At 37.4% G+C, this 13,496-nt stretch overlaps 1 protein-coding gene across 2 annotated transcripts in view; it reads left to right on the plus strand.

Annotated features, from left to right (window-relative positions):
* The window catches only part of ABCB11 (ATP binding cassette subfamily B member 11), a 113,048-nt gene that overhangs the window by 72,016 nt on the left and 27,536 nt on the right, over nucleotides 1–13,496 (plus strand). For both annotated transcript variants that reach the window (XM_050750444.1, XM_050750445.1), the window contains one exon: nucleotides 3,136–3,300. In XM_050750444.1, coding sequence (XP_050606401.1) covers nucleotides 3,136–3,300 — 165 coding nt within the window. The remainder of the gene's footprint in view (nucleotides 1–3,135; nucleotides 3,301–13,496) is intronic.

Raw genomic sequence — 13,496 nt, forward strand, 5'->3', positions numbered from 1 at the left:
GAGTCTCGCTCTGTCCCCCAGGCTGGAGTGCAGTGGCGCGATCTCCACTCACTGCAAGCTCCGCCTACCGGGTTCACGCCACTCTCCTGCCTCAGCCTCCCGACTAGATGGGACTACAGGCGCCCGCCACCGCGCCCGGCTAATTTTTTGTATTTTTAGTAGAGACGGGGTTTCACGGTGGTCTCAATCTCCTGACCTTGTGATCCGCCCACCTCTGCCTCCCAAAGTGCTGGGATTACAGGCGTGAGCCACTGCACCCGGCTGTATGTAATTTTTAAAAAGTGCTATGCATCCTGCCACTGCTACAATTGAGGTACAAGGAAACACATATAAATTTTATAATTTTGCCTGTGAGTTACAATTTGTTGTTAATGTATTAATCTCCTCTGTATGTTTAATTTTGCAAAATCAGAGAGAAAAATATTTCTTTACAGAACGACTTTAATTATATTTTGTATTGTTTTCTTTTGTTCCTCTCCTGTTCTTTTAGTAGAGATAGCAAATAAAATGCAATCAAAAATCCAATATTTAGGGACAGATTTTCTAGTTTTTGCAGCATTCAAGCTGGACAGCTGCATTTTTTCAGCGGGGTGGGGGGTCAAACTTTAAAGTCAAACTTTTAGTATCGAGGAACCAAAGAAAAGTATTCAAATTAATTAATTTGTGTTTCTTGTTAGTGTCTCTTGGAATGAAAACCACTAGACAGGAATTACTTTATATTGCTTTGACATGTCCTGAGTGTTGTTGTTTAGGGATAAGGATACCTTCAGGTATCAGAAAGTTGGGAAAATTTCTATCATGTCCAACTGTGGGTGGACCATCCTGTGAGGCAGTGGTTCCAGGAAATGCTGGTATTTAATGTCACAAGGAAGCTGGCAGAATTTAGTGAGTGCTAGCAGTCTTCACCAGTTCCAAAGCGTACCCTTTGATGGTACATACAGCACAGCTGACACATCTCAAACATACATTATTGAATCCTTGCCATTTAGTGGTAAGAGGAGGCTTGGAGTTCTCACAAACTGAACTTTGGTTACCAGAATTACCCGATGAGTATTTTTTAAGACAGAGATTCACAGTTAGGCCTACTAAATTGGAATTCTGGTGACAGGATACAGGAATCTGGTTTTTTAATCACCAAACCACATGAATCTGAGAGCATCCAGATCTGGATACCAACCACTGTCTAAAACAGTGAAGGGTTGAAATATTTTGCTCAATTGCAAGCTATTCAGTTAGTCTCACAGTTTCATGATGCTGGCAGTATACACGAGCATCCTGAATCACAGTGTTCATATTCTTTTTTTTGGAGATGCAGTCTTGCTCTGTCACACAAGCAGCCTGAACCAGAGACAAAGGACTTTATTACTCATAGCAATAGTAGTAGCCAGTGTTCAGCATTTGCACTGGCTCCCCAACCCAACCCCTAGTTCCCACAAGGCAATGCAAAGAGGGCCAGATGATACCAACAAATGAAGTGAGTGTTTTAAACGAGAGGAATCCCGGGCTTGAGGAGCTTGCATCTTTCATAATGGGCAGATGGGGACAGTAAGGTTTGCACTGCACTTAGGATGAAGACACCTTCTTTGTCCTCCAAAACTGTTTGCTATACAAATACCCTTGAAAAAATAATGTGAATGAAGGCAATCAATGGCTCTGTTCACAAGATGTGCAAAAACATGGGAGACTCAGAGAGATTGTTTCCCCAGAATAACTTAGTCCAGGTCTCTCGTTTTAAGGATGAAATAACTGAGGTCCAGAGAGCTAGAGCACTTGGTGATATACTTTACTGGTGGCCACATGGGGCTTGTCCAAGAGCTCCATTTTTTCTATGCCTATTACATTCACACTTTCCCAGGTACCCTTCTTCCTTTCTGGCATAGGTTGCCTAGAGCTAGTAAGCTGTCACAGGTGAAATAATTGAACAGAAGGACCTGTTGCATGAGTGAGCAGTAATGACAAAGTACAAATGGTGAGAGCAGGCCAAGAGAGAACTTGAAGTGGAGGCAGTACCAAATTCATCAACAGCCCAAGTTGCCTCCCCTCATTTCATTTGACTTGCAACTGTAATGAAATGGACATGACACCAGACTTTCATTTAAATTGAATGTGGTCTTTGACTTTGTAAGCAAAGGGAAAATTTTTGAGGATCCTTGCTGTTGTCTATCCCTGCCATTCAGCTCCCTAAAAGATAAATTACTGTGTTAATGAAAGAGAGCACTAATTAAGCTTTATAGTCAATTTGCTATAGATATTTTTAGTAAATGTTAATAGAAAAGCCTTTAAAAATCAATGCAAATCTATATAAGCTACCTAAAATCCTTTTTCAAAGTGGGTAATAAATTTATCAAATTAATGAATTAATTACCCTTAAGACAAAACATGAGTAGTATCCATAGTAAGGAAAAATTATGGCCAAAAAAGACAATGGAGGTCCATGTATAATATTTGCCTTCGAGAAGATAAAAATTTGCTAGCTCTGACTTCAGTGGTAACTAAAGAGAAATGCTGATTAATGTTCACTCTGTGTGAAGAAATGTGCAATTTAGAAATCCAAATGGAGTACTACTTACCTCTGGGTACTAATTAAGGAAAACCTTACTGAAAACATCTCAATGATAACTGTTGACACCACTTAATATATTTTTAAAATTATTTTGTCTTTCTTACTTCAGATATACTGACCTGCCTTAGAGCTTTAACCAGTTACTACATTATAGAACCTTGACATTTATTTTAAAAAATTGAAAATTTCACAAGTCCTCACAGGTATAAATATAACTATAGCAAAGGTTTTCTTTTTTTAATGGGAGTTATTTTTCTCCAAGATCCAACATATTTATTACTCTCTGAGAGTTAATACACATGTAATAATGAAATGAGAACTATAAACTCACCTTCAAATGAGTATTCGCTCAATTCAGTTTTTATTCAGCCACAGCAATAGTTTTGTTCAAAACTATTCCTCAAAAAATAACAAACCGCCACATCTCATAGACATTTGAGGTCACTCATAACTAATCGAACTATGACCCTTAAATCTGTGAATGCCAAAGGATCTGCTGCAAAATGTCTTGAGCACATGCAAAATGTCGTGAGTACATTTAGATGATTAATATAACCCTCTCTCTGCTCAAGGACAAGGACATTCCTGTGCGGGAAGAAGTTGAACCTGCCCCAGTTAGGAGGATTCTGAAATTCAATGCTCCAGAATGGCCCTACATGCTGGCAGGGTCTGTGGGTGCAGCTGTGAATGGGACAGTCACACCCTTGTATGCCTTTTTATTCAGCCAGATTCTTGGGGTAAGTATACAGCTGGACTAGCTTTCTTCTCATACCTTTTATTTTATTATTTTGATAAGTCCGCTCTTTGTTTTCATGTATTTAGCTCTTTTCTGTTAGTTCATTTTTCTCATGTCTAAAGAATGAAAAATTTCCTGAGCCTCCATCACACAGAAGCTAAGAAGGCAAAGCTGAGAACTCTCATTTGGGCTGGCAGGACACTCACAGAGTCATTGTGCCTATATATATATATATATGGTACTGCCACTGAAAATTTTGTGTTAGAAGAGGGCAATTTTTCTAGTAATATATATCAAGCCTAATCAAAATGCAAAGTGGATTCACTGAATAATACAAAAGGATTTTAGGGAAATTTTGATCTTGCTGAACAGAAGAGGTACAAAGTTTGACTTATATAGCAGGTGTTAGTGTTTGATGTATAATTTTCCATTGATTGCACTATTGAAATAGGAATGTGGATAGGAAGCAGAAAAAGAAAGAAGTAAAATAAGGCATGGTTGAGAACTAAGTTTATTCCAATTTTTTACTTCCTAGAATTTCTTTTATTCTCTATCTGACTTTATTGCTGTAATCATTATAATAATAACTATGAACATGTATTAGGCAATATATAAGCACTTTATGTACAATAATTCATTTAAGTTTACTAACAACCATCTGGCTGGGCGCGGTGGCTCAAGCCTGTAATCCCAGCACTTTGGGAGGCCGAGACGGGTGGATCACGAAGTCAGGAGATCGAGACCATCCTGGCTAACACGGTGAAACCCTGTCTCTACTAAAAAATACAAAAAAAAAAAAAAAAAAAAAAAACCAGCCAGGCGAGGTGGCGGGCGCCTGTAGTCCCAGCTACTCGGGCGGCTGAGGCAGGAGAATGGCGTAAACCCGGGAGGCGGAGCTTGCAGTGAACTGAGATTGGGCCACTGCACTCCAGCCTGGGCGACAGAGCAAGACTCCGTCTCCAAAAAATAAATAAATAAATAAATAAATAAATAAATAAATAAATAACAACCATCTAAGGTAGGTATTCTTATTATTTCTGTTTTACAAAGGAGCAAACCAAGGCACAGAGAGCTTAGGCTAGCAAGTGGTGGAGTGGGCATTCAAATCCAGCCAGTGTAACTGTAGAGCCAGGTTCTAGTAAAATCTTGTCATTGCAAGATTAGTTATCAAAATTTGATCATGGAAACAGTACTGAAAGATGGCTGACTAGATGCAGGTAGTATGTGCCTTCACCATGAAGAGGAATCAGAATAATAAGTAGATACTTACATTTAGAACAGATTACCTGGGCTAGAACATTAGGATTCACCAAACAAGGGATGGGGAAGCACCAGGAATAAGAAAGGAGAGGATCTGAGGCAGCTTACCCAGTTAGGGACTGCCTGAGAGCCACAAGAGGCTTTTGGATATGGGCAAACAGTAAGAGACAAACCCCCCTGGGTTCCAAAATGGGCTTTTACAATCTTGGCTATGGGATAAATTCTTGACTCACTAGGGCCTTTTCCCTGACATGAAGAACTGCCTAAAGATTCCACAGAGATGTTGCTCCAAAAGGGAAACCCACACGGAATCACACAGGCATCCAATCCTGGAGCAGCCTCAGTCAGGCATCATTCTGAGGGCCTAGATACCAGGAATATACAAACACGCACTGCCTCTGCACTGCTCCAAGGAGAGAGAGAGGAGACTAGATACTCCCATCACCTCTGGGAGGATGCCTGCCAGCCTGCTGTGGTCTACTGTTGAGACTGAGTCATAAACAGACTCAGAGTAGTATCATACAAAGATCACACTATGGCATTAACCCAAAATCAAAGCCAAAGTATTTTTTAAAAATCTCCCCTACAAAAGCAAATTCAAAAATTGGAACAAGCAACTGATACATCAGATACACAGATATCAATGGAAGGACATAGGAAACATGAAAAAGCCTGGAAATATGACACCACCAAAGGACCACAACAAGTGTCCAGCAACCGATAATGGTTTGGCTTTATGTCCCCACCCAAATCTCATGCCAAATTGTAATCCCCACATGTTGAAGGAGGAACCTGGTGGGAGGTAATTGGATCATGGGTGGGTGGATTTCCCCCTTGCTGTTCTCGTGATAGTGAGTGAGTTCTCATGAGATCTGGTGTTTAAAACTTTGTAGTCTTCCCCGTTTGCTCTCTCTTCCTCCTGATTTGGCCATATGAAAACATGCCTTGCTTCCCCTTCACCTTCTGCCCTGATTGTAAGTTTCCTGAGACCTCCTCAGCCATGTGGAACTGTGAACCCATTAAACCTCTTTTCTTCATAAATTACTCACTCTCAGCATCAGCATGCCTGGATGTGAGATATGGAGTCAAAAAATATTATTTTGGAGCTTTAAGATTTGATGACTGCCATGCTGGGTTTTGGACCTGGTGAGGCCTGGAATACCTTTGTTTTGGCCAATTTCTCCCTTTCGGAACAGAAACATTTACCCAATGCTTGTACTCCCATAGTATCTTGGAAGTAACAAACTTATTTTTGATTTTACAGGCTCATAGGTGTAAGGGACTTGCCTTGTCTCATATGAGACTTTGACTTAGACTTTTGAGTTAATGCTTAAATGAGTTAAAACTTGGGGGACTATTGAGAAGGCATGATTGTGTTTTGAAATGTAAGAAGGACATGAGCTATTGGAGAGGTAGGGGCAGAATGATATAGTTTGGCTCTGTGTCCCCACCCAAATCTCATGTCAAATTGTAATCCCCACATGTTGAAGAAGGGAACCGGTGGAAGGTGACTAGATCATGGAGGAGACTTCCCCCTTGCTGTTCTCATCATAGTGAGTAAGTTCTCACAAATTTTGATAAAAGTGTGTAGCACTTACCCTTCACGCTTTCTTCCTCCTGCTTTGGCCATATGAGGATGTGCTTGCTTCCTCTTTTCTTTCCACCGTGATTGTAAGTTTTTCAAGATCTCCCCAGGCATGTGGAACTGTGAGTCAATTAAACCTCTTTTCTTCATAAATTACCCAGTCTCAAGAATAACAGTGTGAGAACAGTTTAATATAGAACCAATCAAAAAAATTTCTTGAAATGCCTGGTAAATAATTTAAAATCTTGATTTTTAAAGATAATAAAATGCAAGAAAATCTGAAAACCAATACAAAGAAATCAGAAAATCAATTCAGGATATGAATGAAAAATTTACCAGGGAGATAAATATCATTTTTAAAAAATAAGCAGAAATTCTGGAACTAAAAATTTCATTGAAGGAAATACAAAATACACTTTAAAGCTTAAATCATATACTATACCAAGCAGAGATAAGAATTTCAGAACTTGAACACATGTCTTTTGAAATAATCCAGTCAGACAAAAATAAGGAAAAAAGAATAAAAAGATCGAACAAAGCCTTTGAGATGTCTTGGACTAAGTAAAGTGACTGAACTTGGACTAAATAAAGCAACTGAACTTATGAATTATCAGTATTTCTGAAAGAGAAGAGAGATCAAAAAGTTTAGAAAACATATTTAAAGAAATTATCAGTAACAACCTCCCACGTCTGTCAAGACTGTTAGACACCCAGTTCAGGAAGTCCATTGATTCCCCAGGCAAACACATTATAAAAAGGAATTCACCATTATATATTATGTTCAGAATGTCTAAAGTCAAAGTAAAAGAAAGAATTTTTAAATTAGCAAGAGTAAAGCATCTACTCATGTATAAAGGAAACCCCATCAGACTAATAGCAGACTTTTTGGCAGAAACCTTAAAAGCCAGAAGAGAATGAGATGGCATTTTCAAAGTGCTGAAAAGAAAAGAAAAAAAACAAAAAACTGTCAGCCAAGAATTTTGTATCCTGCCGGAATAGGCTTCATAAGTGAAAGAGAGATAAAGCTCTTTCCAGATAAGCAAACACTTAGAAAAATTATCACCACTAGAGTGGACCTACTGGAAATGCTCAAAGGGGTCTTAAACATGGAAACAAAAGGTCGTTATTCACCATCACAACAACACATTGAAATATAAAACTCACAGTTCATATAAAATAATCACACAAGGAAAAAGAGAAAAAAATAAAATGGCATAACAGAATTTCATCAAACCACAAAGACAAAAAAAAAAAAAAGCAGAAAAAGAGGGAAACAAATAATTTATAAAACAACTTGAAAACAATCAGCAATATGACAGGAACAAAGCCTCACATATCAATATTAACCTTGAATGTGTGACTCCCGAAAATCTGAGACAGGTCCCAGTTAATTTAGAAAGTTTATTTTGCCAAGGTTGAAGATATGCACCCATGACACAGTCTCTGAAGGTCCCGACGACATGTGCCCAAGGCAGTCAGAGCACAATTTTGTTGTATATATTTTAGGGAGACATGAGACATCAATCAACATATGTAAGGTGAACATTGGTTTGTTCTGGAAAGGCAGGACAAGCCAAAGCAGGGAGGGGTCTTCCAGGTCATAGGTAGATAAGAGGCAAATGGTTGCATTCTTTTGAGCTTCTGATTAGCCTCTCCAAAGGAGGCAATCAGGTATCCATTTATCTCAGTGAGCAGAGGGGTGACTTTGAATAGAATGGGGAGGCAGGTTTGCCCTAAGCAGTTCCCGGCTTGACTTTTCTCTTTAGCTTAGTGATTTTGGGGGCCCATATTTGCCTTCTACAAATGTAAATGGATTAAATGTCCACTTTTAAATACATGTTGGAAGAATGGATAAAAAAATATAACCCAACTAAATGCTGACTATAAGAAACTCACCTTACCCACAAAGACACATATAGACTGAGAATAATGGAACATAAAAAGACACATGCAAATGGAAACCAAAGTTGAGCAAAAGTAACCATACTTATCTCAGATAAAACAGACTTTAAATCAAAAATAGCAAAAAAAAAAAAAAAAAAAAAAAAAAAAAAAAAAGACAAGGTAATTATATAATGAAAATTCAACAAAACATTGTAACAATTTTGAATATATATGAACCCAACATCAGAGCACCCAAATTCACAAAACAAATATAAGCAAAACTAAAGAAAGATAGGGCAATACAATAATACTGGGGGAACTGAACACCCCACTCACACACTAGACAGATCATCATGTTAGAAAATACACACTAGACAGATCATCATGTCAGAAAATTAGCAAACAAACATTGAACATAAACTGGACCTTATACCAAACTTAACAGACATTTACAGAACATTCTACCCAACAACTACAGAATGTACATTCTTTTCATCAGCATATGGAACATTTTGCAAGATAGATCAGATATTAGGCCACAAAACAAGTCTTAATGAATTTTTTAAAAACTGAAGCCATATCAAGTATCTTCTCAGGCCACAGTGAAATAAAACTAGAAATCAATACCAAGAAGAACTTTGGAAACTATGCAAATACATGTAAACTAAACAGCGTGCTCTTGAACAATCACTGGGTCAATGAAGAAATTAAGATGGAAATTAGAAAATTGTTTTGAAATGAATGAAAATGAAAACAAAACATACCAAAACCTGTGGGATACAGCAAAAACAGTGCTAAGAGGGAACTTGATAGCATTAAATGCCTACATAAAAAAGTAGAAAGGTCACAAATTAACAATCTAGCACTGCACTTCAAGACACTAGAAAAAGAACAAATCAAACCCAAAGTTAATAAAAGAAAAGAAATAACAAAGACCAAAGCAGAACTAATCAAAATAGAAACAAAAAAATACAAAGGACCAATGAAACAAAAAATTGTTTCTTTGAAAAGATAAAACTGGCCGGGTGCGGTGGCTCAAGCCTGTAATCCCAGCACTTTGGGAGGCCGAGGCGGGTGGATCACGAGGTCAGGAGATCGAGACTATCCTGGCTAACATGGTGAAACCCCGTCTCTACTAAAAATACAAAAAACTAGCCGGGCGTGGTGGCGGGCGCCTGTAGTCTCAGCTACTTGGGAGGCTGAGGCGGGAGAATGGCGTGAACCCGGGAGGCGGAGCTTGCAGTGAGCCGAGATCAGGCCACTGCACTCCAGCCTGGGAGACAGCGAGACTCCGTCTCAAAAAAAAAAAAAAAAAAAAAAAGAAAAGATAAAACTGATAAACTGCTAGCTAGACTAATCAAGAATAGAGAAAATCCAAATAAACACAATCAAAAATGAAAAAGAAGACGTTATAACAGATACCACAGAAATACAACAGATTATCACAGACTATTATGAACACTACGCTGGTAAACTTAGAGGAAATAGATAAATTCCTGGAAACATGCAACCTACCAAGATTAAATCAGGAAGAAATAGAAAACCTGAACAGATTAATAACGAATAGCAAGACTGAGTCAGTAATAAAAAATTTCCTAACAAAAAATAAAAGCTCAGGACCAGAAGGATTCACAGCTGAATTCTACCAAACATGCAGAGAGCTAATACCAATCCTCCTGAAACTATTTTAGAAATCAAAGAGGAGGGAATTCTCCCTAACTCATTCTGCAAGGCCAGTATCACCTGATACCAAACCAGACTAGGACATCACAAAAACAGAAAACTACAGACCAATATCTCTGATGAACATAGATGTAAAAATCCTTAACAAAATAACTGAATCCAAGAGCACATCGAAAAGATAACACACCATGGTCAGGTGGGATTTATACCATGCCTGCAAGGATGGTTCAACATATGCAAAGCAATAAACATGATATATCACATAAACAATATTAAGGGAAAAAAACGATCATTTTGATAGATGTAGAAAAAACATTCAACAAAATTCATCATCCCATCTTAATAAATATTCTCAATAAACTAGGCATAGAAGGAACTTACTTTGACATAATAAAAGTCATAAAAACCAACAGCAAGCATCATACATAATGGGGAAAAGTTGAAAGAATTCCAAGAACTGGGACAAGAAAAGGATGCCAATTTTCACCTCTGTTATTTAACATAGTACTGGAAGTCCTTGACAGAGCAATCAGGCAAGATAAAAAAAAAAAAAGGCATGCAAATTAGAAAAGAGGAAGCCAAATTATCCCTGTTTACCGATGATATATTATTTCTAGAATACCCTAAAGACTTCACCAAAAACTCTTAAATTTAGTAGGTGAATTCAGTAAACTTTCAGGATACAAAATTAATTTACAGAAATCAGTAGTGTTTCTATACACCAATATTGATGTAGTTGAGGACCAAATCATGAAGGTAATCCCATTTACAATAGCTACAAAAAAATACTTAGGAATATATTTAATCAAGGAGGTGAAAGATCTCTCTAAGGAGAACCACAAAACACTGATAAAAGAAATCATAGATGCCACAAACAAATGGAAGAATATCCCATGCTCATGGATTGGAAGAATTAATAATATTAAAATGACCGTACTTCCCAAAGCAATGACTGATTCAATGCAATCCCTATCGAATTACTAATGTCATTTTTCACAGAATTAGAAAAAAACAATTTTAAAATTCACATGGAACAAAAAAAAGAGCCCTAATAGCCAAAGCAATCCTAAGCAAAAAGAACAAAGCTAAAGGTATCATATTATTTGACTGACTAAATTATACTACCAAGCTTTGCAAATAGACACATAGATCAATGGAACAGAATAGAGAACCCAGAAACAAAGCCACATACCTAAAACCAAGTTGTCTTTGAAAAAGTCAACAAAAATATTCTTTGGAGAAGTGACACCCTACTCAATAAAAGGTGCTGGAAAAATTGGACAGCAGCATGCAGAAGAAAGAAACTAGACCCATACCTCTCACCATTTACAAATTTAACACAAGATAGATAGAACACCTAAACATAGACCTGAAACTATAAAAATACTAGAAGAAAACCTAGGAAAAACTCTTCTGGACATTTGCAAAGAATTTATGACAAAGTCCTCAAAAGCAAACACAAGTAAAACAAAAACAGACAAATGGGACTAAATTAAACCAAAAAGCTTTTGCACAGCAAAAGAAGCAGTCAACAGAATAAACAACTTATACAATTGGAGAAAATATTTACAAACATTATATCCAGCACATAGCTAATATTCAGAATCTATAAGGAACTCAACTCAAGCAACAACCAAATAATTTCATTAAAAGGTGGGTGAAGGATATGAGCAGATATTTTTCAAAAGAAGACATACAAGCAGCCAACAAACATGAAAAAATGCTCTACATCACTAATCATCATAGACATGTAAATTAAAACCACAAAGAGATACCATTTTACACCAGTCAGAACAGCTATCATTAAAAAGTATAAAAACAACAGATGTTAGCAAAGATGTGGAGAAAAAAGAATGCTTATACACTGCTGGCGAGAATGTAAATTAGTACAACCTTTGTGGAAGCAGAATGGAGATTTCTCAAAGAACTAAAAATAGAACTACCATTTCATCCAGTAATCCCACTACGGGGCTGTATTAGGCACAGCGTTCTCTAGAGGGACAGATCTAATAGTATATATATCCTATTATATATATATATGTATGTACACACATACATACATATATACATATATAGGAGTTTAGCTATACAGGCGTTTATAGGATATGTATCCTATTTTTTATATATATAGGAGTAATAGGATATATATCATTATATATATATATATAGGAGTTTATTAAGTATTAACTTATATCATCACAAGGTCCCATAATAGGCTGTCTGCAAGCTTGAGGAACAAGGAGAGCCAGTCTGAGTCTCAAAACTGAAGAACTTGGGAGTTCGATGTTTGAGAGCAGGAAGAATCCAGCAGGAGAGAAAGATGTAGGCTGGGAGCCTAGGCCAGTCTCCTCCTTTACATTTTTTTTTTCTGCTTGCTTTATATTCGCTGAGAGCTGATTAAATTGTGCCCACCAGATTAAGGGTAGGTCTGCCTTCTCCAGTCTACTGATTCAAATGTTAATCTCCTTTGCCAACACCCTCACAGACACACCCAGGGGATCAATACTTCGTATTCTTCAATCAAGTTGTCACTCAGTATTAACCATCACATAGGCATATACAAAGGAAAAGAAGTCATTATTTCAAAAATATACCTGCACTCATATGTTTATTGTCACACTATTCACAATAGCAAAGACACAGAATCAATCTAAATTTTTATCAAAAGAGGATTGGATAAAGAAAATATGGTATACCATGGAATACTAGTCAGCCATAAAAAGGATAAAATCATGTCTTTTGCAGCAACACGGACAGAACTGGAGGACATTACCCTAAGTGAAATAATTCAGAAACAGAAAATGAAATGCCACATGTTCTCACTTATAAGTGAGAGCTAAACAATGGGTAAACATGGACATACAGGGTGGAATAATAGACACTAAAGACTCCAAAAGGTGGGAGGATGAGAGGGAGATGAAGGTTGAAAAATTACCTATTGGATACAATGTTCACTATTCAGGTGATGGGTGTACTAAAAACCCAGACTTCAATATGCATGTAAGAAATTTGTGCTTGTACCCCCTAAATATACAAAAATGTTTAAAAGATAAAAGAAGCAGTTTTAAAAAATGTGATCACGTTTTCTTAGCTGAAATTCACACACACATACACACATAAATCCTTTGAGGTCCACAAGGAAGGAAACCTAGAACTGTTAACTTGTTCAAGATGACACTGCCATTAGGTGATGGGGCCAGGACTAGAGTCCAGGTTTACCGAATCCTAGTCTATAGAATTTGCCAACATATCACATTGTCAGAGCTTAGTACATGATAAAAGCTTACATTTTAGTTCCCTCCTCCGTTTCTTTCTCTCACATCACCTCTCCTGACCATAAAAATGACCCCCCTCCCCGCCCCAAGCATGAGTTGTACAGAAAATCCTGGATAAATCCACAAACAAAATCAAGTCCATTGGGTAAGGAGGGCCCCAGCCACCACTGTGGATTTCACATTGCCCCCTTGTGGTAAGAGAAGACATCACATTAATTTCAGAAAGGTAGAGAATCGGAAACACCCAACTGTGGTTAACTGAATTTCTAGTTATATGGTGCCATAACCTTTTATGTTGAAAATCTTTGAAATAATTTATATTTCTTGATTTCCTAGTAGGTGCAATATCCAAATATAAAATGAATCATCTTTTATTCCCTCAACAGATCTGTATTGTCTTCCCCAGATACGGTGCTGGGGACTGGGGAATGCATATCAGTTATGATGCTTTCCCTAGTGGAGTTTTCAGTCTGTGGGGAAGACAATATTCAACAACAAAAAAAACCCCAC

The sequence above is a fragment of the Macaca thibetana genome, chromosome 12 (genome assembly GCF_024542745.1).
Source record: "Macaca thibetana thibetana isolate TM-01 chromosome 12, ASM2454274v1, whole genome shotgun sequence".
NCBI classification, from domain to species: Eukaryota; Metazoa; Chordata; class Mammalia; order Primates; family Cercopithecidae; genus Macaca; species Macaca thibetana.